The sequence below is a fragment of the Trypanosoma melophagium genome, assembly GCF_022059095.1.
Source record: "Trypanosoma melophagium isolate St. Kilda chromosome Unknown ctg1segment0, whole genome shotgun sequence".
Lineage (NCBI taxonomy): Eukaryota > Euglenozoa > Kinetoplastea > Trypanosomatida > Trypanosomatidae > Trypanosoma > Trypanosoma melophagium.
The window spans coordinates 431,760-452,086 of NW_027125132.1; the positions used below are offsets into that span (position 1 = coordinate 431,760).

The following is a 20,327-nucleotide window of genomic DNA, read 5'->3' on the forward strand; positions in this document are numbered from 1 at the left end:
ACCTGGGCCCACGCCGAATGGCGCTCTTATGGCCTCCAACCACAATAAGTTCCTTCTCCGTTGCAAAGGAATACCTTACACGGCTCCAGTAGATAATAGAGCCCCTCTCACACCAGCCCTTGACAAGGGGAAGAAAAAAGAAGAAAAAAAAAAAACAAGGGAAAAAAGTCAAAGAGAGAAACACCGAAACAACAAAAGCCATCTAAAGCGGAAAAGTAAATAATAAATAGAGAGATAAATCACCCGAAAAGTAAGAAAAATCAAACAAAGACAATTATGTACAACACACATACACACATATATATATATATATATATATATATATATATATATATATATATGTACATATATCCTGATTTATCTGTGCAAAACTCTACCGTTAATTACCATTTTTGATTCCTTTACTGTTATTATTACTATTATTATTATTATCATCGTACTTCTTAATTGGTTTCCAATATATGTATCATTTCTTCAGAAAGGGAAGGTGAAAGGAGTAGGAATGGAACCACAACTCAGTGGTTTATCGCATAGAGTTGTTTTCTTTCCTTATATCGAACAAGTCGCTGAATCCAGTCGTGCTTTACGTGATTACCCCTCGAGACTTTTCGAAAAACGGCAACAGGGGTTTCAAATAATGGATCATCATCCAACCGATCCTTGGCAGTGAAAATAGGGTTTGGTCCAAAGATAATTTCATCTTCGGATTTGTCATCATCACTAACTAAAGAAGTTGAATCATTACTATAATAGTCACTATCACTACTATCACCAGGAGACTCCGTATAACAGCTTTTCTCTTCCATATCCTCATCACGTCCTCGCTTTCTGTTTTTATTTATTTTATTCACTTTATTTTTCAGACATTCTTCATTAATATTCGTCATTTCAAGATTATTCTCATCCTTATCCTTATCATCACTATCACCATCACTGTCGCCAGCAAGCGGAAGTTCCTCTCGATTATGTACAGCAATTCTTCGTGGAAAACCGTCTGCATCATAATCATCATGATATCTTTGTACTGCCACAAGAACACACTCATTTAATGGAAAATTTGGTATTGCCCCTCTAAGAAGCCTACGCCACGGAACTGGATTTGAGGTTGGGGCCACAAGGTTCAAAAACTTAGCATGCGATGTTGTTTCCCATTTCTTTTTCTGTACCGTAACTGCCGTTAGAAAAACAAATAAAGGTTTACTACGATCAAAAGCCATCACAATACGTTTTCTAGGTAAAACATCTGCTAGACCAATTCGTCTCTTGAGACGAAGTTCTGCTTTACTAAACGTTGTCACTTCCAGTCCACGGGTATTACACAACACCCTTACAACTTCCAGCAATGGTGCTTCCCGCACGTCCATTGCGGTGACGTTACTCTGCTGCGTCATCGTCTCCGCCTTCATGCGTCGTCCATTCAGCGATTGCGATTGTTGTGTCATCACGTTTAATTCCTCGCTGACGGCGGCCACAGCGGCGACTGCCTCCTCGCGGGTAACGGCCGCCACCCGCAGCTCCCGCATGGCCATATTTAATCCAAGCAGGGGGGTGAGATAGGGCTCGAGCACAATGCCCCAGTGGCGGCCGCACGGTGGTGGACCGGCCCGTTCGCAGCGGCGCTGCTGGACAATTTCCGCGCGTGTTGGGGCCGCACTTCTGCGCCACGGCGGGGGGCATCGCGGGATATCGTGCCAATAGACCTGCTGCCCGCCGTCCGGCATAATAAGATCCTCTCTCTCTCTCTCTGCTTGTCTGTTTTCTTTTTTTTATTAGTATTATCTCTATATATCTGTATATACATATATATTATATGTGTATGTGAAAAAGAAAAAAAAAGAAAGAGAGAAAGAAGGATATGTACAGGGGAAAATGGGATGAGGTGAGGGCTTAATCATATGGTAATAGGAGGAAAACGAAAAAAAGAGAGATTGGTAAGAAAGACATAGAGAAAGGGGAGTCTATGAATAAGAGTAAACATTACACTCAAGAGGGTGTGAACTCGCTTAGCCGAAGAAGAAAAAAAAAAAACAGTCTTTAACCAGAGAGATGACGCTCCATGTCACTAAAAACAACTCGACCATCATGATCACTATCAGCAATAGCGAACGCATGCGATAACAATGCCATCCGCCCGTTATTATTATTATTATTATTATTATTATTATTATTATTATTATTAACTTCTGTACAAGTTGCATCATCTTCAAGCTGCCATGGAGAACTTTCACAGCTTTCTTCTCTTCTTCCCTTTTCGCCTCCCACCTTACACAAGGGCCGACGAAGCCAATCCACATGTTCGGTTGTTATGATATCTTCTAACGTCACGTAACCTTTTGGTCCTGCGAGGGCTTCAAAGTGTGCCCAGCGAGCTGCACGAATGACAGCACGTGGAGTTCCATCACACATTTCTTCCAAGTTATTAGTCATTCCTTCTCTATTGGTAAACATCGCGGCTTCTATACCCATCGTATCATAATAGACAATGGCTAAACGGAGGAATTCTTCTTCATGAATTTGCCTTCGCCGCTGTGCAAATACAGGTAAAGTTGCCATCGCATTGGATTCTACAGAGTGCGCACCACTACTGCTAACGCCCTCATTTAAAATAGGATTATTTCCATTATCACTATTATCATTCAACAGCTGCATAACACTCGCATCTGGCTCTTTTCCCCAAAGCACATACCATGCAAGTTTAAATAAAGGAACTGACAATGTACTGTTCGTACTGTAAAGCGCGAACACGCGTAGCGCATAGGAGCGTAACTCTCCACGGGATCGATACATGAGTATGTCTCTTTCTATAATTCAAAAAAAAAAGAATAAAAAAAAATTAAACGAAAAAAAATAATATACACCTAATAAACGTCAAATAAAAATAGAAATTAATAATACATGCTAGTTTCCAGTCCCTTATATATAAGGGAGAATATCATTCGTACTCCCATATAAAGAAAAAAACAAACAACAAAAAAAAAAAAACAACACGCATCGTCCTCTGGACATACATTTCGCTTTTTATCTTTTCTCTCATATTTTCCCTTTCTTTTTTATTTGTATCCTGTATAAAAGGTGAAGTATCTAACGAGCTTTCATCACGTAGCGTTTTGCGCCGCACGTGCGCAATTCTTCTTTTTCTCACATACTTTCCTTCTTACGGCTGTTTTGTTGCTGGTACTATTGCGCTGCCTGAACTCCTCACTGCGGTGTGACGGGAAAAGTTTGCTTCCCACACGAATAAATAATAAAAGAGTTCGCAGGACAGACAGAAAAGGGAAAAGACCAACACATTAGAATTCCCCCTTCACGTGTAACTGCTACAGCTCATCCGTATATATACTCCACCTTTATCTCCAAGACATCTCATTTCAAATAGTTAGACGTCAAGGACAAAAAGAAAAAAAAAAACGGAGTACTTTGTTGGAGTTGTTGCTTAATATGACCTTTAAAGACTCTCAAAGTAATCGCGAGAGACAAAATATTTAAAAATAAAAAATAAAAACAAAAACAACAACAACAATAAGAAAAGAACCATTTCATGCGTCCAACGTTTCAAAGAATGGGATATTCTCAGATGATCCAAGACGCGCTGAAGATGATAATAATAATGGGAACTCCTTGAAATGAAGGAGCTCTGGTTTTTGTAATGCTTCTTTAGTCTGTCGAATATCTTCATTAATAGCTTCAACTAAAGCATCAAGGGATTTATACGCCTGCATTCCGCGAATAACTCCCAGCACCACAACATTCACAACCTGACCGTAAAAATCACCGTCAAACTTATGCAGAAAGTGTACTTCTGCTGTTAGCGCCTTTTCGTGAAAGTGTGGATTAAATCCAATCGACATGGCAAAAGGATATGGTCCCATGCTTTCTCCTGCACTTTTCCCAGGAAAACCAACAACGGTTCCCCAGCCGTATAATACCAAGTCTTTGTACGGTAATAACTGATCCGTCACAGTGGCGTTGAGTCCAATATTGGCTGTAGGAAATCCAAGTTGAGTTCCTCCACGACCTTTGCCGTGCACTACTTCTCCACGAAGGAAAAATGGTTTAAAGCTCATTTATTTTCTTCTTTTTCTTCTTTTATTGTACCTCTATTTTTTTGTTTTTTATTTTTACTTCCTTTTGTGTGAGGGATATATATATATATAAAGGTTCATCCGAAAGTATACACAAAGAAAAAAAAAACACAGCCAATAAACGGTAAAGAATAAAAAAATAAAGAAAAGATGAATCAATAAAGCAAACAGTTATAAAAAAAACATTACAGGTATACCAGACTATACGAGTAACAGGATTTTTATGTACAGCTCACGAAACAAGACGAATAAAAGAAAAGTATGGGAAAATGTCGGGACAGCTTATTGTTTTCGCAATAATAATAATAATAATAATAATAATAATAATAAACAAGAAACAAAAGCAGATAATAACAATACCATAAGAAGCCGAAATCACGCGAAATATAGACGAAAACAGAGAAAAAAAAAATGACACAAAAAAAAGTATTTTCATAAAGCAAAGGTATCACCGTGTAAGTAGAAAAAAAAAAGCAAAGGAACAGTGATAAGACCACAGAAAAAGTCAATAAAAAGAAAAGATAGAAAGGTAGTGAAATCACGACAAGAAAGACCTACAAAGGTACAAAAAAAAAGATCGAAACAAATAAGTAAAAAAAGAGGAATAAGAATAAAGTGAGAGTTTATGCATAAATGACGAAAACCAAAACAAAAAAAAAAGGAGCCAAAATATTTCTGCGCCTTTCATTTTTTTTTCTTCATCCTTTCTTTTTGCTCTACCAATATCATGAAATCCATGATTTTAACCTATTCCTTGAAGGGCCGCCTAAAGGGCCAAAAAAACAAAAAAAAAGAAGGATAATAATAATAATAATAGTAATAATAATAATAATAATAATAATAATAATAATAATAATAATAATAATAATAATAAAAGAATTGGAATATATGCAGAGAAAGGAGGGAAAAAAACCAACGGCCAAGGGAATAATAATAATAATAATAATAGTGACACCATTTGAAAACCGCCAAAACAGCGTAAATAAACAAAGAAAGAAAAAGTATCTATTAGTCATTGAAACACAGCAAAAGCCAATAAAAAATAAATATATTAGAAAAAGACACTCCTTTTTTCATTATTCTCTGGCCACTTCAGTCAACACTACTCTGCTCCTCAAGTGGGTAAAGTATTATTAATCCAAGAGAAAATAAATTTAATAAATTCATATAAATGAATGAAAAAAAAAAAGGCGTCCGCTCCAACATCTAAATATAGACAAACATATACCGATATATCGAACAATATCAAAAAACAAAAGAAAACCACCGATATTTATACAATCATTGCTGTAAAGCAAATAAATTGAGACTATATATTGAAGAGAGGGGTAAGAAAGAAAGTGAACATAAAGAAAACAAACAAAAAAAAGAAAAAAACAAGCCTAGAAATATTTGCGAAAATAATACTAGTATTCAGTCATCTTTATGAACAAAAACTATCGACAAACAAAAAACAAACAAACATACGACACAAATAAAGGCAATATTACAACTCTGAATCTCCTTTTCTTTTTTTTTTTGTTCTCCTCAAACACAGTTAGTTGTATATGGTTAATCCACCATAAAAGCATGAAACATAAGTTCCTTGGCAGTTGGACGCTCACTCGCATTCTTCTTTAAACAGAGTTTAATAAAGTCTACAGCCTGAGCATCCATCGTATCACTGACTATATCAGTTGTAAGAAGTCCACCTCGAATTTTTTCAATTAACGAGACAGGATCTTTCATCTCCGCAGCAGGCCATGGATAACGACCGGAGAAACAAAAATACAATGTAATGCCTAAAGACCAAATATCGTTCTTTGGATCCACTACACCAGAGCAGGCTTCCGGGGACATACAAGCGGGTGTTCCAAAGCAATCCTTGTGTAGTACAGTTCCTGTTGAAGATAATCTCACATCTGAAGCCGGAACTATCATGGTTTCTTGTCCAGTAATACTCGTATGAGCACCATTTAATGGTAAATCACAACCCAACGCTGTTGATTGCATGGCACATTCTACTGCCCCTCCAAAATCACTTAATTTACACACTCCATCTATACTTACAAGAACATTATTTGGAGATATATCGCGATGAACAATTTGACGCTCATGAAGGTATTGAAGGCCAAGAAGAATATTACCCGTATAAATTCTAATGGTATCCGGTGGGAGTGTATGAAATGTTTTAACAAGTTGTGCAAGAGAACCCCCAGGTACTAATTCTGTAATGATACATAATGATCCATACTTAAAAGCACTTCCAATATAACGAACGATGTTTTCATGACGTAAACCTGCTAGCATTTCAACTTCAGATCTTGAGCTTTGAATCCATGGATTTTCCTTATCTTTATCAGGAACATTTAACTTTTTAATAGCCACAAATGTACCATCAGATAATATACCTCGATAAATAGTACCAAATGATCCTTTTCCAATGGGTTCATATAAATCAAAATCCAATGTACCAATTCCACCAACACTACTATCTCTCCTTTCTTCATCTTCTTCCCCATCTCGACTTCCAAACATATCATCATTTATATCAGTACCATGTCTATAACTTCCTTCACTTTCAATTTCACCCTCTGAGCAAAGAGCAGACACATGTAATTCCTTATGAAAATGTCGACTATTAATTTCTCGTATATCCATATTTTCAGCATATAGAGATGGACCTTGTACAAATGCTAATGTTGGAATTTCACTATCATGTATATAACCACTACTTTGTGTAGCAAGAGATGGTGGCATCGTAATACTAAATGCAGGAAGAATTAATTGATCACCTTGAGAAACTGTTATAGCATCAGTAGTTCCAGATCGTACTGGAGTAATAGCTGATCGAGTCTCATCTGTTAATTCACTCCTTACAAAACTTATATCATTTCTTTCAATATAAGGATATGTATAGGTAGAGTTATGAGAACCTTCATTTTGATCAATTTGCTGTTCCAGTTGCTGTTGTAGATTGTAGTTTTGTAAGAATTCTTTTGCATAAAATTCTACAGAACTCCATTTTGGTTCCTCACGTGAGTATCGTGCCTCATGTGGAAAAAGTGTATCCAGTTTTCCTTCTTTTTCAAGATGTGCAAAAGACACACAAAGACGTTGTAATCTACTTACACTGTTATCCAAATCCAAAAGTCCTTCAAGTTTTTTAAAAGCCTCTGTAAAATTCCTTTCACACATTAAACCAAAAGCTTCCATTATAGGTGCATAAAGTGCACGTTTTTTATCAACCTCTTCCTCATCTCCAAAGGATTTTGGACTGTATAAATAATTGAAAACTTTTCCATTAGGTGTATCCCTTCGGATTACATCTACTGGAACTGCTACCACACATACACGAAATACATTATAACATGATTGAAACATCAAAAAAGGAATATTAAAAACATGACATAGTTCTGCTACACGATAAGCAAGTTTAACTTCTTCACTGTATAATACTGTAATATTACGAGTACCTGTAGTACAAAGACCAATTACAAACCTACTCAAATGCATTGCGACACCCCAAACAAATGGAGTTGATGATATATTTGACCAATGTAATTCTAGCATAGCTAATTCTGATACGATCCTAAAGGCACAACTACTTGGATGTACAAGATTAACAGAATTTGGACCTGAAGGTGTAAGAAAAGTTATGATAGCAGAATCCAAACGTACATCACATGGAACTCCATTTTCTTCTTTTGCTACTCGAAGAACAACCTTTAAAAATCTTCTAGACATTTCCTGTATCTCCGCTGCAGTTTTCTGTTTTTCCTTATCATTTGATTTCAAGTCTATTTTTGGTAAAAATAAACGACAAACTAAAAAGGTAACTTGTTGTATACTGTATCCAAAATCGGTTGCCACTATACTTCTAGTTTCACAACTCTCTGAAAATGTTTGTTCCTTAATTGTAGAAATTCGTAACGATCTACCATAGTCAAGCATTTCTGTCATGGCAGAATTTGAAGAACCAGCAAAATTAGGTGATATCTGGCGTGAAGTAAACACAACCCTTCGTCGTGAAGGAGAGATTGAATTTTCTACATCTTCCGCCGCTGTGTTTCGTGATTCAAGAATAATATTTGACTCCTCCATTTCTGGACTACCAGCATTGATAGTTAAATTTTCTCTTCGCAAATTAGCAAGAGCTATATTGCTGGTACTATTATTGCGATGATGATGTGTGTTATCTATTACAAGGGGATTGGTAAGAGAAAAAGTAACAGAAACACCATCCTCACGTGGAGAAGCCGGTCCTGATGAGGGATCACGAAAACGTCGTGAACGTTGAGAACGAGAATCACTATGTTTATCACTTATCTGAACAGATACTGTAGCTTCACGATTTTGCGAATTTAGGATAATATTACCGAAAATACTTCTCTCTTTGTATGGAACATAACGTTTTAACTCTTGTAACGAATTACCTAATATCACTACTTTATCAGCTAATTGAGTAATCACAGACTGTTTCTTCTCGTTTCGCCAAAAATATAAAGATAATAAAGGTTTAGGAGCCTTTTCCAATTGTTCAGGTGTGAGTGCGTCGATTTTAGAAAGTTCTGGTGTTGCAGCTCGTATAAAATCAAGAACCTGTAGATAGGGTGAAAATACATAACGCCAATGCACCACACAAAGAAAAAAAATACCTCCTACAACAAGTATAACAAAGGCTAATAAAATACCTATCATAAGTATAAAGGCTTCCTTAGGCATAGATCCACCCTTACCTTGTGTAAGTTTATAAAAATCATCTCCACAAGTACCTCCACCTACACGAACCATAACGGGACTATTTCCAAGAGCTGTTATCAACCTATGAGTAGCCCAATAATGCATTCCAAAAAGAAAAACAACAAGAAGAAATGGAAGCACAGCAACTGCTCCAAGAAATACAATCAATTGAACCTTTACTGAACTTGCCGGAATGTAAGGTTTTGAGCGTTGCATTGCATAATCCAAAAGAGTAAATGCTACGTTAGGAACTTCCACTTCTTCTCGAATTTCCGCTGGTGTAAGAGGTGCGGCGCTGTGTGTACCGGAATATCGTGATGTTGGCGTGTACACCAAATTCCACGCTGGGGTTGATGGTGGTAACTCCATACCGCCACCAGGAACCATAATAGATGGAAGAGGTCCATTAGATGAGGCAACAGCAGAAGGAGTTCGGGGAAATACATTTGAAAGAAGTGGAGATTGTGGAGGAAAGGCAGGGAAAGCAGAACTATTATCAGATAGTCGACGTTGAAGTCCCATAGACTCCTCCTGTACACACTGTGTAAAACTAGGAGATGCATTCACATCTAGTGAAGTAATAACTCTGAAGAATCGTTGTACATTTTCACGATGATGCTGGTGTTCCTGGTTTACCTTATCAGTATGTTTTTCGCTATTCATGTCTTTAACTCCTCTTTGACTTCTATGTCGCGGTATATTGATATCCATCTCCAGATTACCTCTTTCCTCATCTCTCAACGGCAAAAGACTATGCGGTGATGAAAATACGGATGAGACAGAGTGTTTATTTCGCACAGCAGAATCCGCATCATTTCTATCAAAAGGAATAATTCTATCAGGTGGTACAGTCTCACCACGGGGCGGTGGAAGACTCTGCCTATCCAAAGACGATAAGTTCACCGCCAAATTACAAAGAGGACTGCCTGCATTCGGAAAGTCTGAAAAATTTGAAGAGACTTCTGACATGGACCTCTGCGTCATGGCGACGTCTGGAGAGGGGGCTGCTCTTTTTTCTCCTGTGATTAAAGCGCTCTCAAGAAAACTACACTTTAAACCCTAATGATTTTCCTTCTCTTTTATTTTTTTTATTTTCTTATTTTTATTTTTATTTTTTTCTCAGGCCCACTCTCTATGTGGCAGAAAGAAAAAATAAAGGAAATAAATCTACGGGAGGGTAAGGATACAACTCCCCACCCTCTCGTGTTCTCCTCCACGTTTTCTTCTTATTACTGTTATTTTCGGGAGCCGCCTACTTCACCCCTTTCTCCCTGTATTAACGAAAAAAACAAGAAACAAGAAAATAATAATAATAATAATAATAATAATAATAATAATAATAATAATAATAATAATAATAATAATAATAATAAAGGAAAGGAGAAAGGTCAAAAGAACAATAACAATAAAAAAAAACAAGTAAATACAGTTTTCTTGGGCATTTGGGGAGTGGATAAAAGGAAAAGAGCTTTTATTTGCAGATACAAATACGGAGAAAAAAAAAACAGTCACTAGAAGAAAACAATCATCCTTCTCTGATTGCTCTCGCCATAAAAGAAAGAAAGTGTGTTGAGGCAGAGAATTCCCCTTTTAGGATTCCGTTCTGTACCTGCAGAAAAAAAAAAAGACAAGGTCACACAAGTCCCATCTAATCCGATGTTCTTATTGACACATCATCAATCGCTCCGGCGTTTCCTTCACTTTTGCATCCCCGTCTTCAACTCCAATAAATGTGCATTTTCGTTTTGCTTTCCTTCTTCTTCGCTTTTTTTTTCTTTCTTCACTTTTGCGTAGAACTCAAAAAAAAAAAAACCTTGAGTTCATCACGAATTGAGTGGTACATTCTGCTCGGCTTCCACTACCTTTTGCTGCACTTGTTGTGTTTTCTTCTTGCTTGCTACCACATCGGTTTCTATCATTTGTTCAATAAGCCATTCCTCCTCATCCGGTCGCATTCCATCATCTTGATTAACAAAAAGACGATCCTCGTCGTCCTCCATATCTTCCCCGCCCTGTGCTGGATCCCACAAGTACTCCTCCAACAGTTGTAATTCTTCTTCCGTCATGTCTCCAAAGGTTTTCAGTGCGGTGGCGGCCACGGCCATAGTGGCAGCCACACTGGAGGCCGACGGCAACTGCGTGTGTGTTCCGGCGTTATCGTACAGTTCCTGCAATTCATCGGCGAAACCTTCATCCCGCGTCATCATCATTTTGCCCTCTGCAGATTTCACTTGCAGCTCTGAACCCTCTGTTCCTGTTTTTGCTGTTGCTGTTGTTGTTGTTATTGATGTGTTTGTGTTTGTTCTTTGCGCGGGGTTCTGAAGAAAGGAGGGAACAAATGGGGCGGCGTTACTTGACAATGTGGAGCGTTGTGCCACACGCGACGCCAATTCCTCAGCTGCCCGATTAGCGCGCTGCTCTGCACTAATTGATGTTGGCATCTGTGAAGACATGCTACACACAATATACTATATATATATATATATATATATATATATTATTTATATATTATATTTTATGTATATGTTTATTTACAGTAATCCTATTGTAATAAGGATGCAATAGGGTAAATATATATTCGTATATATACACACAAATAAATAAAAAGGAAAAAACACATAGGGGGATTGAGAGAGAAAGAGAGATAATCAAAGTGGAGAAATAAGAGACATAACCTCTACAATATCCGAGAGTTTGTATATGAGAAAAGACAAAAATAAGAAAACTATGGAAATTATCATTTATTGACTCAATTTCCCTGGGAAAAATTTTTTTGAAGCAAAATAATGATTGATGTACGTCACTTTAGCAATATATTTATTGAATTAATCTGTGGCAAACTGATTTCCCAGGAAGTCAAACACCATCGCTGAGGTCAAATATTCATTACACATTGTGAAGCAAAAAAAAAAAAAAAACCGCAGCCGATTGATTTAATGTTATCCATCTAGAAATAACTGGTAAAACCACCTTCCTTCCCATACATATACACATTAGACACAGAATACCACGTAGTGAAGAAGAAAAAAAAAGAAAATGGGAAATACACAAAAAAAAGTATTTGTGTATTCCAATCTCTATAATAATCTTTTCACATACACACACAAAACAAAAAAAACGCCAGATTCAGTCGCTCACAAACGACTGACTTCATGGCTTCCACGAAGAATATTGAAGGTCCAGAAAAAAAAGTAGACCAAGGCGTTTGTGATTGTTGTGAAGAACATTTTATAAGAATGCAGCATATTGAAACTTTGTTTTAGGAAAATGTTCACAATAAAAGCGAATGCGACACTGAAAACGAATATGAGAAGCGCTTTAACAGCTATCGCACACCACTTTAGAAGGATATCCATTACGGATAAGTTTCCTCTGGTATACCCAAGCAACGCACTTTGAGACTCACAGGCTTTAGAATAACCATTCATTGAAGTAGAAATAGTAGTTAAAAAAGGGAACCGTGAAGGGCATACTTTTGGAATAAATAGAAATAATTCCACTATAACTACTGTTGTGACATATACAGCTGCATCAACTCTATTTGACCATGTAAAAAAGGTAAAACATTGTGATACCACGGTCAAAACAACAAGAATAATATCAACTAAATTAAGTTTATCATCATTTACTACATGATCCGTTTCAGGGGTTAAAGCATCTTCACCAACCATATAACGACTAAAATCTGTATGAGCATAACCACATGTAGCTATAGCAACTCCGTGAGGGTCTCCAGTATTACTAGTTTTGCTATGACCAGAACCTGAAATACCATTTACTTCTATCACAGATGATTCTTTCTTAGAACTTTCAGGTCCATCCAACAACCACTGTACTCCGTTAGATCCGATTAGTTCATAACAATCGTTTCCTGCACCATTAACATTTATGTTACCCATTCTTAAAGCAATAAATGAAAGGTATTCCGCTTCATATACTGTACGCATAGGGTAGAAAGAGTTTAAAATTGCACCAATAGCATCACCGTGAGTTACGAATAAAAGGTGTTTATCTGGGTAACGAAGAATATTGCGATTTAAACTATCTACGAAACGATGCGATGCCATTTCAATAGATTCACCCCAATTAGGCAACTCACCACACCCACTTTTCACTACTCGTTCAGGTAATAAAGGTGGAGTTCCACTTTTTATTCGTGTTGGGCCATACACTTCACAAAGGGTATTATCAATGATTAGTGGAGTAGAACTACCAATACCACAACGTTGCAATTCTTGAGCTGTCTGTATAGTTCGAAGAAAAGGTGAAACAAGCAAGAGAATTTTCTTAACTCGTTTTGTACCCATCATGATACGAAGTCTTTCAGCAACCTTTTCAACCTGAGATACACCGTACTCTGTCAATGGTGGATCAACTTCAGGTGGTGCATCTACTGCCCCATCACGACGTTCTCCATGACGCATCACAACCACAATACGTGATAAAGTCGTACTATTGTTTTGATCATTAACTCGTAACTTATTGTTCTCCATTGACATGTACTTTTTCACTAATTCCTTAATGTGTTTGCTTTGTTTTTTGTTTCGCCCACTGTGTTTCCTTTCAAGTATACACTTTCACGATCTATTTGGTTTTAATAGTGTTAATAATAACTTTAAAATACAAGAGAGAAAAGAAAAGTCAACAGAAATGAGGGAACAAAAAAGCATTAAGATTCTTGCCTAGTTGAAAGTCTCCTTTTTCCCTTCTTCCCTCCTATATATATATATATATATATATATATATATATATATATATATATATATATATTACTGTTCAGTTTCACTTCCCATACTCAGTTTGTATTAAGCTTGAATAAAATTAATCAGAGGATCAATGAATGAAGAAAACAAAAGATAACATCAGCACGCAACAGAAAGGAAGGAGAAAAAAAAAGAGGTAAAGACAAACACGTAAATAGGTTGGCAAGGGATCTTAAATACTCTTCACATCTAAAGAAACTTTCTTAGAGAGAAACTTTAGATATAGTGCAAAAACAGGGACACACAGAGACTAAATAAACAAACAAACAAAAAAAAAAAAAAAAACACCACAGCGCGGCACGCATTTCACCGAAAGGAAAATAAAGAATCTGCACCGTGCGTGGTGGAAACCACCCATCATAATCATTTATTGCAATAAGGAAATCAAATCCCCTTTGTACATTTCTTTTCTTTACCTTCCCATACCCACCCTTCCAGCTTGTTTTTTTTTTTTACTTCCCTTCGTTGCGGCTCCCTGCGTTAAGAGATATTACTGCCTAACTGACTTTTTTTCTATAAAGGTATCCCTCTCCTTTTTCATTAAATAACTAGAAAGGCATAGGTAAGTTTTTTCCTTTTCCCACCTTAGTACTTTTCATCGTGTCTTCTTTTTTCTTTTTCCCCCCTTGTTCCTTCCATTTTTCTGATCATCCATTCCATTGCTTATCCTTCCTCTGTTAAGTACTTCTCTCAATAACCGTTTTTTCTTTCCTTTTTTTTGTTTTTTTTTTTTGTTTCTTCTTTTCTCTTTTTCTTCCTCACTACCTCTACCCTACCACCCCATCACACAGGCGGTGGTGGTGGTGATGGTGATGGCGGTGTTTGTGTGACGATATGTAACACCTGTGTGGCGACGGCGTACGACGGTGGTGCTGTGTACGGCGGCGGTGCGGCCGCCAATCGCGGGCTCCTGTGCACGCTGTTCATTTGGCGCGGCATGCCGACGGCGGCGTAGGCGGGCGGTGGGGGGATTTGGTCGTCGACGTACGGCACGAGCATCGGAGACGGATAGAGCTCCGGGGAGGCGGGGTGGGGGTGGAAGGCGGTGGAGGGGACGAACTCCTTCGCGTTGGCGTTCATCGTCGAGGCGACGGGTGGGGTGTTGCAGAGGGGGGACGGCAGCGCCGCGGAGGAGGGGGCGGTGTGTGCGGGAATGTTCGAGGGGCTCACGTTTTCTATCCCGCCAGGGGATGCGGCGATGATGGGGGTGCTATTCACTTGTCCATGGGTATTCCAGCGTTTATCATCGTGTTCGCGTTTGCTACTATTTCGATCTCTGCTGTGATGGGTGGAGGTATCATAGGTGGCACCAGTACTAACATCACGTTTATCTTGTACCGGTGGACTAGAAGAGACCGTACGATGTTGAGACTCTTTGCGTCGTACCATATCATCAGAAGGTGAAGTAGAATGACTTCCCACAACTCTTCCTCGTCTGCTTTCATCAATATAAGGGGGTGACACCTGCACACGCAGCGTTTTTCCTTTTGTACTTCTACCATCCAGTAAAAGCGCTTTTTTAGCAGCATCTGAAGTAGCAAATGTTACAAAAACACGTCGTCTTCGTGCAGGTGAATAATCTTCTACCAAGGAGGAGGCAGTAATGGGAAGTCCATCAAAGAAAACAAGTGTTTCTTCAAGAGAGGCAGATTCGTAAAGATTGGAGACCACTACACAGTTACGCCATCTTGGGAAACGTTCCCAGTGTTTTTCGATTTCACCCCAGTGTTGATCACGCAACTTTTTTAAAGCGGAATCCTCTACAGAGGGTACCTGTACAAGTGGTGAAACAGGTCGAAGCAGAAATTGTAGTAGTTCACCTTCATCATCTGAATCTTCATCTTCATATTTTTCAAATAAATCACATGCATCTTGAATAGACGGCATTACCACAATTCCACCTGCATTTTTGTCATTTTCATCATAAAAACGCAAATCAAATTTATTCCACCCACTAAACTCGCCAAACTCCCTTAATGCTTCATCTGTAGAACATCCCTTATGAAACTGTATCTCTACAAGATGACTGTGAGTTGCAGTAGAGAGACCATAATCCAGCGTTAAGTAAAACCCAACCCCGTGCACATCGGTTAAAGAGGCATCTGTACGGTATTCACTGTAATCAATAAAGGATGCAACAAAGTCATGTGTAGAATTTCCATCGTGTTTAGCAGATGAAGACGGTTTAACACCAAGGCATTCCAACATCTCCTGAACATGTAAAGCTCCAGGTATATAATCAATATACCGTAGAGTAGGCATCATTGCTGTTCCAGAGAGGATAGAATGATCTTCGTGATGTGCACATTCCAGACTGAAGCGTTCCGCACATAATTCCAATAATTTCCGAAATGTAGTTGCAACAACAGGAAATCGAATTGTACAAGGACGACGGTTACCTGCTTCAGTAACACAGTATACAACATCATACTCCACACCCAGCATAAATCGAAGTGAAGAAGGAACACTAAGAGCTTTTAACTCCAATGAGTGAAGCCCTTGTTTCTTCGTCATTGCTGTTACTCTTCTTCCAAGGTTTTATTTAATTTTTTTCTTCAGAAAGGGGTTGTGTCACTAACGAACGAAATGTCAAATTTGTGTTACTTCACGTACCACACCTTCCCAATTCTCCTCCAAAAATCGAAAAAAAATTCCCTTTCTCTATTTCAGAAAACAGGATGGGTATCACAAATCCTTTACCCTACCCTTTTTTCTTTTTCTCTTTGTAATAAGCTATGGTGCTTGTCTCACTTTACTCGCTGTGATGAACACAGAGTTTGATTAATAGCAATAATAATAATAATAATAATAATAATAATAATAATAATAATAATATATTATATGAGCTTCAGATTCCTCAGCGTTTTTTCCCTTCTTCCTTCTCAAGACGGTCCTTTCTTTCCTTCTTCACACACAGAGGCGGGAAGAAAGAAGAAAAATAATGGCTGTTATGACACAATAAAGAGAATGCGAGGTGATAATGGCGCAAGGTAGGAAAAAGAAAAGTAAATAAAAATGAGAATTAGGGGGAAAATAAGGCAGTGAAAATAAGTAAAGAAAGTGAAAAGAAAGAAAAATAAGGGTATTTTATGAATTAAATTAAATATACCCAAACCCCTCTCGTTTTTCGTCCTATCCGGGAACTATTGAGATATTTCCTTCTGCTGATGTTGATGATGCTGTTTCTTCCTTTTTCTTCTTCTCTTGCCTTTCTTCTTTCTCTTTTTGTCGTTTTTCTGTTTTAGTCGCCTTGAATAGAAGACTTCTTTTCAATGCACCTGAAGTACCCCACTTTGTAGCTGAATATACGTATTGTTTCCTCTTTCTCTCTCTCTCTCTCTCTACGTTTAAGAACAATAGTAATATTAACGAAATAAAAAAAAAAAAAAACAGAAATCGAAAAGAAAGAAAAAAAAGTATTTCAACCTGTAGGCTATTTTAATTCTTCTGAGAGTTGATTTCTTTCTGTTGTTGTTGTTACTGGTGGTATTGTCTTTTTTCTTTGGTAATTTGTTTAAATGCAATTCCCTTTGCTTCGACTTTTAAGGGTGCTTGTGATAATAAAAGAAAAGAAGAGAAAAACAAAAAATAGAAACAACAATAGATATCTCTTTGGGAAACAACAATAATAATAATAACAAAATAAAATAAAACACGCACACACAAAGCATTACGATACAGTTTCTTAGTTTTTTCTCTTCATGCTACCACAAGAAACGGAAAGACATCAGAGCCCAATTGTTTCATTGTATGCATTCCTGGTCTCTATCCACATCAGACCGCATGTATGCAGCGAAAACAATAAACAATTGATGAGATGTACACACATATTGATAATAGACGTGTAAAGATGAAAAGAATGATTTGGATTTGATGACAACAAGCACACACACACACACACACATACGTATACGAAGAGGTACACCCATTCTCAAAAGACAACAAGAAAATGGGGAGGAGAAACAAACAAACAAACAAAAAAACACATACACACAACAAAAAAAAGAAACAATGAAAAAGCTAACGGCGATGGAGTAAGGGAGAAAAAAATTGGATATTGGTGTTATAAACAAATAATAACAGCAATAAACAACAACAACAAAAGGGGATAATGTAAAATAATAAATATGCGATAATTACGAGCCTAATAGATAGCAATGAATGTGCAAAAAAAAAAAAAAAAGGAATTACGTTGAAAATAACAACAAATATGTGCACATATCAGAACACACTGCTTCTATCGCTTGCTTCCTTGTTGCTGATGCTGCTGTTTGCACTTCTCGTAGAATCGTTACATATGCTATATCAATCCCTTCCGCTCTCTTTACCTGATTCTCCTTTTGTAAAACTACTACTGCTTTACTCCCCCTCCCCTTTCTTTCTCTTTCTTCTCTCTTTTTTTTCTAGTATTTCCCTCATTCCACATTTCATCACTCGCCCTTTCTTCATTGTCTTATTCTATCATTTACTGAGCCTCACTTGCCATGCGGTCATATTCAGCACGTGCAAAGCGATCCCAATCCGTTTTTTCCGGTTTCAGCTTCTGTTGGTGTTCCGAGAAAGGATCACGATGCTCAAATAGCATAAACTTGGGAGCATTAAACACCATATTAAAAAAGTTAGATGGAGTAGGGCATGCACGTAGATCACTAAGAGTTAAACCAATCTCGTTATCTTTCACACGACCAAATCCAAGCATATCAATCATCTGACACATCATATCAGCATATGAAAGGTCTCCATCTGGACTCTCTGCATATTCTAGAAAACGTTGATGATTCTCTTGGTAAAACTCATAGAGTTCATAACCACTAAGAATACCATCACCATCAACGTCGAGAACTCTAAACCAATAATACACAGCTGGATTACTATTTTTGTCTTCTTCAGAAAGACAAAAGTAGACAAAATCTTCAAAATCAAGTTTTCCTGGCTCACCTGAAGTTAGTGGTCGTCCGGCACCCTCTACTACACGCTTTATTATAGACATACAAATAGATCCTTGACCATACTTGCATAAATCATCAAATCCAACAAGCTGATCACGATCTGTGTCTAACTCCCAGAATTTACAGTACAATACATAAAAATGTTCATAGGAAAAGTACTGAAGTACGAGATTTACATCTTTTTCATCTACTTCTTGCATTACTTCAGGTAAATCACTTCGGTCAAATTCAAACCAAGTTATACGGCCACTTTGTTGTCTCTCTAATGTGTACATAATACGAATAGCTACTGTACGACAGTAATACTCCTGAAACTCTGGTTGCTTAAGAAACTCTAATCCAGGGTGGGAATCTACTAAATAACGAACAGTATCTTTAAAATTTTGAAGAGTCAAATACTCAGCTTTAGAATCAGATCGAATCAATTCAAAAAGGCGACGATTTACTGTAAGATAACCAAAAACATTGTAATAAAATTTTGATATCTGGTCATAAGTAAGAGCTACCGATTCTGTAGTACCTGAAGCAAGAGCTATACGACGAAAAAGTGCATCTTTCATCCATGTTGGTACTTTAAAAACATCTTGACAAAGTTTTCCAAACTGACCTTTTCGCACGGTTTTAGTTGTGTCAATAGGTAAGGTAGATCCTGATAAGACCTTTCGGTTAACTGAAGAACCTTTAATAGCAAAGAAATTCCTTAACGCTTCTTCTTCCGCTTCTGGAAGCATTTTTCGAACACCTTTCGTATCTGCTGTACTATAAAATATTGGAATATCATTAATTGTTGCACGTTGAACATTTTCTGGTGGCATTGAAGCGAAACTACCTGATGAGTGCACAAATCTCTGTGACTGCGTTACACTTGCCGCTAGATTAGATGTCTCTAGTGCCGTAAACACATCCCCTGCTACCATAGCGGTGTTAATGTTTGTGTCGAGACTAGGAATACCGAGGGAGTGCGGCCCTGGCGGTGAGACACTGTTGCTATTACTACTGCTACCAACATGCGGGACGGGAGCCATGGGGTCCACGACGGGCCTTGTGTGATGCTGTGATCCCGGCGAGGGAGCGGGACTGGCGCCTCCGGGTGATCCCGCGCGGTATGGGAAGTCCAACTCGTCGACGCCGAAGAAGCGCCCAGCCTGCACGGGGCTCGGGGTGCGGGGTGTATCATCGGAGGAACGGCGGCGGGGGCGGCCCGGCGGGGAGGGCGGCGGAGAGACGCTCCGTCCGTGTGGATCGGTGTATTGGGCGGGCTGCACTTCCCCCAGTCGCTGGAGCTGTAATTCTAATTGAGATTGAGACTGCGATTGCGATTGAGAGGCGGAAGCGGAGAGGGAATCTGCCGGGGTGCCGCCGTTGGAGTGCCGCTGCTTCTGCGCCGCAGTGAGGAGCTCCTCTACAGCCTTTTGAATCTCCAGCATACCAGCATCACTGGTGGCCCAGGTGACATAGAGCTCAGAAAGAATCACCTTAACAGCCTGCGTATTGCGTTGATGGTAGCTCAAAGACGTCATCACAAATATCGTCCCACACTTAGTTAGATCAAAAGTAATCAGTTCAACTTGAAACTCCTCGAAACTTGCAGTGTCACTGATACACTCGTAAACACAAACACACACACACACACACACACACACACACACACACACTCCCTCTCTCTCTTTCTTTCTCGTTCTCTTTTAGTTGTTTCTACAGAGATACAGCCGATGACGTCCTCAAACTATCTTTCTTTTTTTTTTTTGTTTCGTTTCCCTTCCCTGATTACTTTCAATTTGGTTTAAAAAGAAACTCCACTCACACGTTTA

At 38.3% G+C, this 20,327-nt stretch overlaps 8 protein-coding genes across 9 annotated transcripts; all 8 read right to left on the reverse strand.

The window, feature by feature from the left end:
- Nucleotides 1–515: 515 nt before the first annotated feature.
- Nucleotides 516–1,721, reverse strand: LSM04_001996 (uncharacterized protein; the record flags this gene model as incomplete). The annotated part of the gene is made up of 1 exon (XM_067335343.1): nucleotides 516–1,721. One exon carries the CDS (start codon nucleotides 1,719–1,721, stop codon nucleotides 516–518), a length of 1,206 nt encoding a protein of 401 aa, XP_067195028.1.
- A 313-nt stretch (nucleotides 1,722–2,034) lies between these two features.
- On the reverse strand, nucleotides 2,035–2,787 carry LSM04_000237 (uncharacterized protein; the record flags this gene model as incomplete). Its single annotated transcript, XM_067335344.1, has 1 exon — nucleotides 2,035–2,787. The coding sequence occupies one exon, from the start codon at nucleotides 2,785–2,787 to the stop codon at nucleotides 2,035–2,037; it is 753 nt and encodes a 250-aa protein (XP_067194924.1).
- A 749-nt stretch (nucleotides 2,788–3,536) lies between these two features.
- Nucleotides 3,537–4,064, reverse strand: LSM04_001728 (Riboflavin kinase domain; the record flags this gene model as incomplete). Its single annotated transcript, XM_067335345.1, has 1 exon — nucleotides 3,537–4,064. The coding sequence occupies one exon, from the start codon at nucleotides 4,062–4,064 to the stop codon at nucleotides 3,537–3,539; it is 528 nt and encodes a 175-aa protein (XP_067195010.1).
- Nucleotides 4,065–5,633: 1,569 nt separating this feature from the next.
- LSM04_009520 (uncharacterized protein) lies at nucleotides 5,634–9,788 on the reverse strand (the record flags this gene model as incomplete). Of its 2 annotated transcripts, XM_067335347.1 has the most annotated exons (2): nucleotides 7,073–7,080; nucleotides 7,178–9,788. In XM_067335347.1, 2 exons carry the CDS (start codon nucleotides 9,786–9,788, stop codon nucleotides 7,073–7,075), a joined length of 2,619 nt encoding a protein of 872 aa, XP_067195487.1. The 2 variants fall into 2 exon arrangements, with proteins under 2 accessions (XP_067195488.1, XP_067195487.1); XM_067335348.1 differs by having other exon boundaries at nucleotides 5,634–9,788.
- Nucleotides 9,789–10,627: 839 nt separating this feature from the next.
- LSM04_006091 (uncharacterized protein) lies at nucleotides 10,628–11,257 on the reverse strand (the record flags this gene model as incomplete). Its single annotated transcript, XM_067335349.1, has 1 exon — nucleotides 10,628–11,257. One exon carries the CDS (start codon nucleotides 11,255–11,257, stop codon nucleotides 10,628–10,630), a length of 630 nt encoding a protein of 209 aa, XP_067195274.1.
- A 681-nt stretch (nucleotides 11,258–11,938) lies between these two features.
- On the reverse strand, nucleotides 11,939–13,303 carry LSM04_003957 (Histidine phosphatase superfamily; the record flags this gene model as incomplete). Its single annotated transcript, XM_067335350.1, has 1 exon — nucleotides 11,939–13,303. One exon carries the CDS (start codon nucleotides 13,301–13,303, stop codon nucleotides 11,939–11,941), a length of 1,365 nt encoding a protein of 454 aa, XP_067195142.1.
- Nucleotides 13,304–14,350: 1,047 nt separating this feature from the next.
- LSM04_009624 (uncharacterized protein) lies at nucleotides 14,351–16,081 on the reverse strand (the record flags this gene model as incomplete). Its single annotated transcript, XM_067335351.1, has 1 exon — nucleotides 14,351–16,081. One exon carries the CDS (start codon nucleotides 16,079–16,081, stop codon nucleotides 14,351–14,353), a length of 1,731 nt encoding a protein of 576 aa, XP_067195491.1.
- A 1,951-nt stretch (nucleotides 16,082–18,032) lies between these two features.
- On the reverse strand, nucleotides 18,033–20,036 carry LSM04_000477 (EF-hand domain; the record flags this gene model as incomplete). Its single annotated transcript, XM_067335352.1, has 1 exon — nucleotides 18,033–20,036. One exon carries the CDS (start codon nucleotides 20,034–20,036, stop codon nucleotides 18,033–18,035), a length of 2,004 nt encoding a protein of 667 aa, XP_067194940.1.
- Between the last annotated feature and the right edge of the window lie 291 nt (nucleotides 20,037–20,327).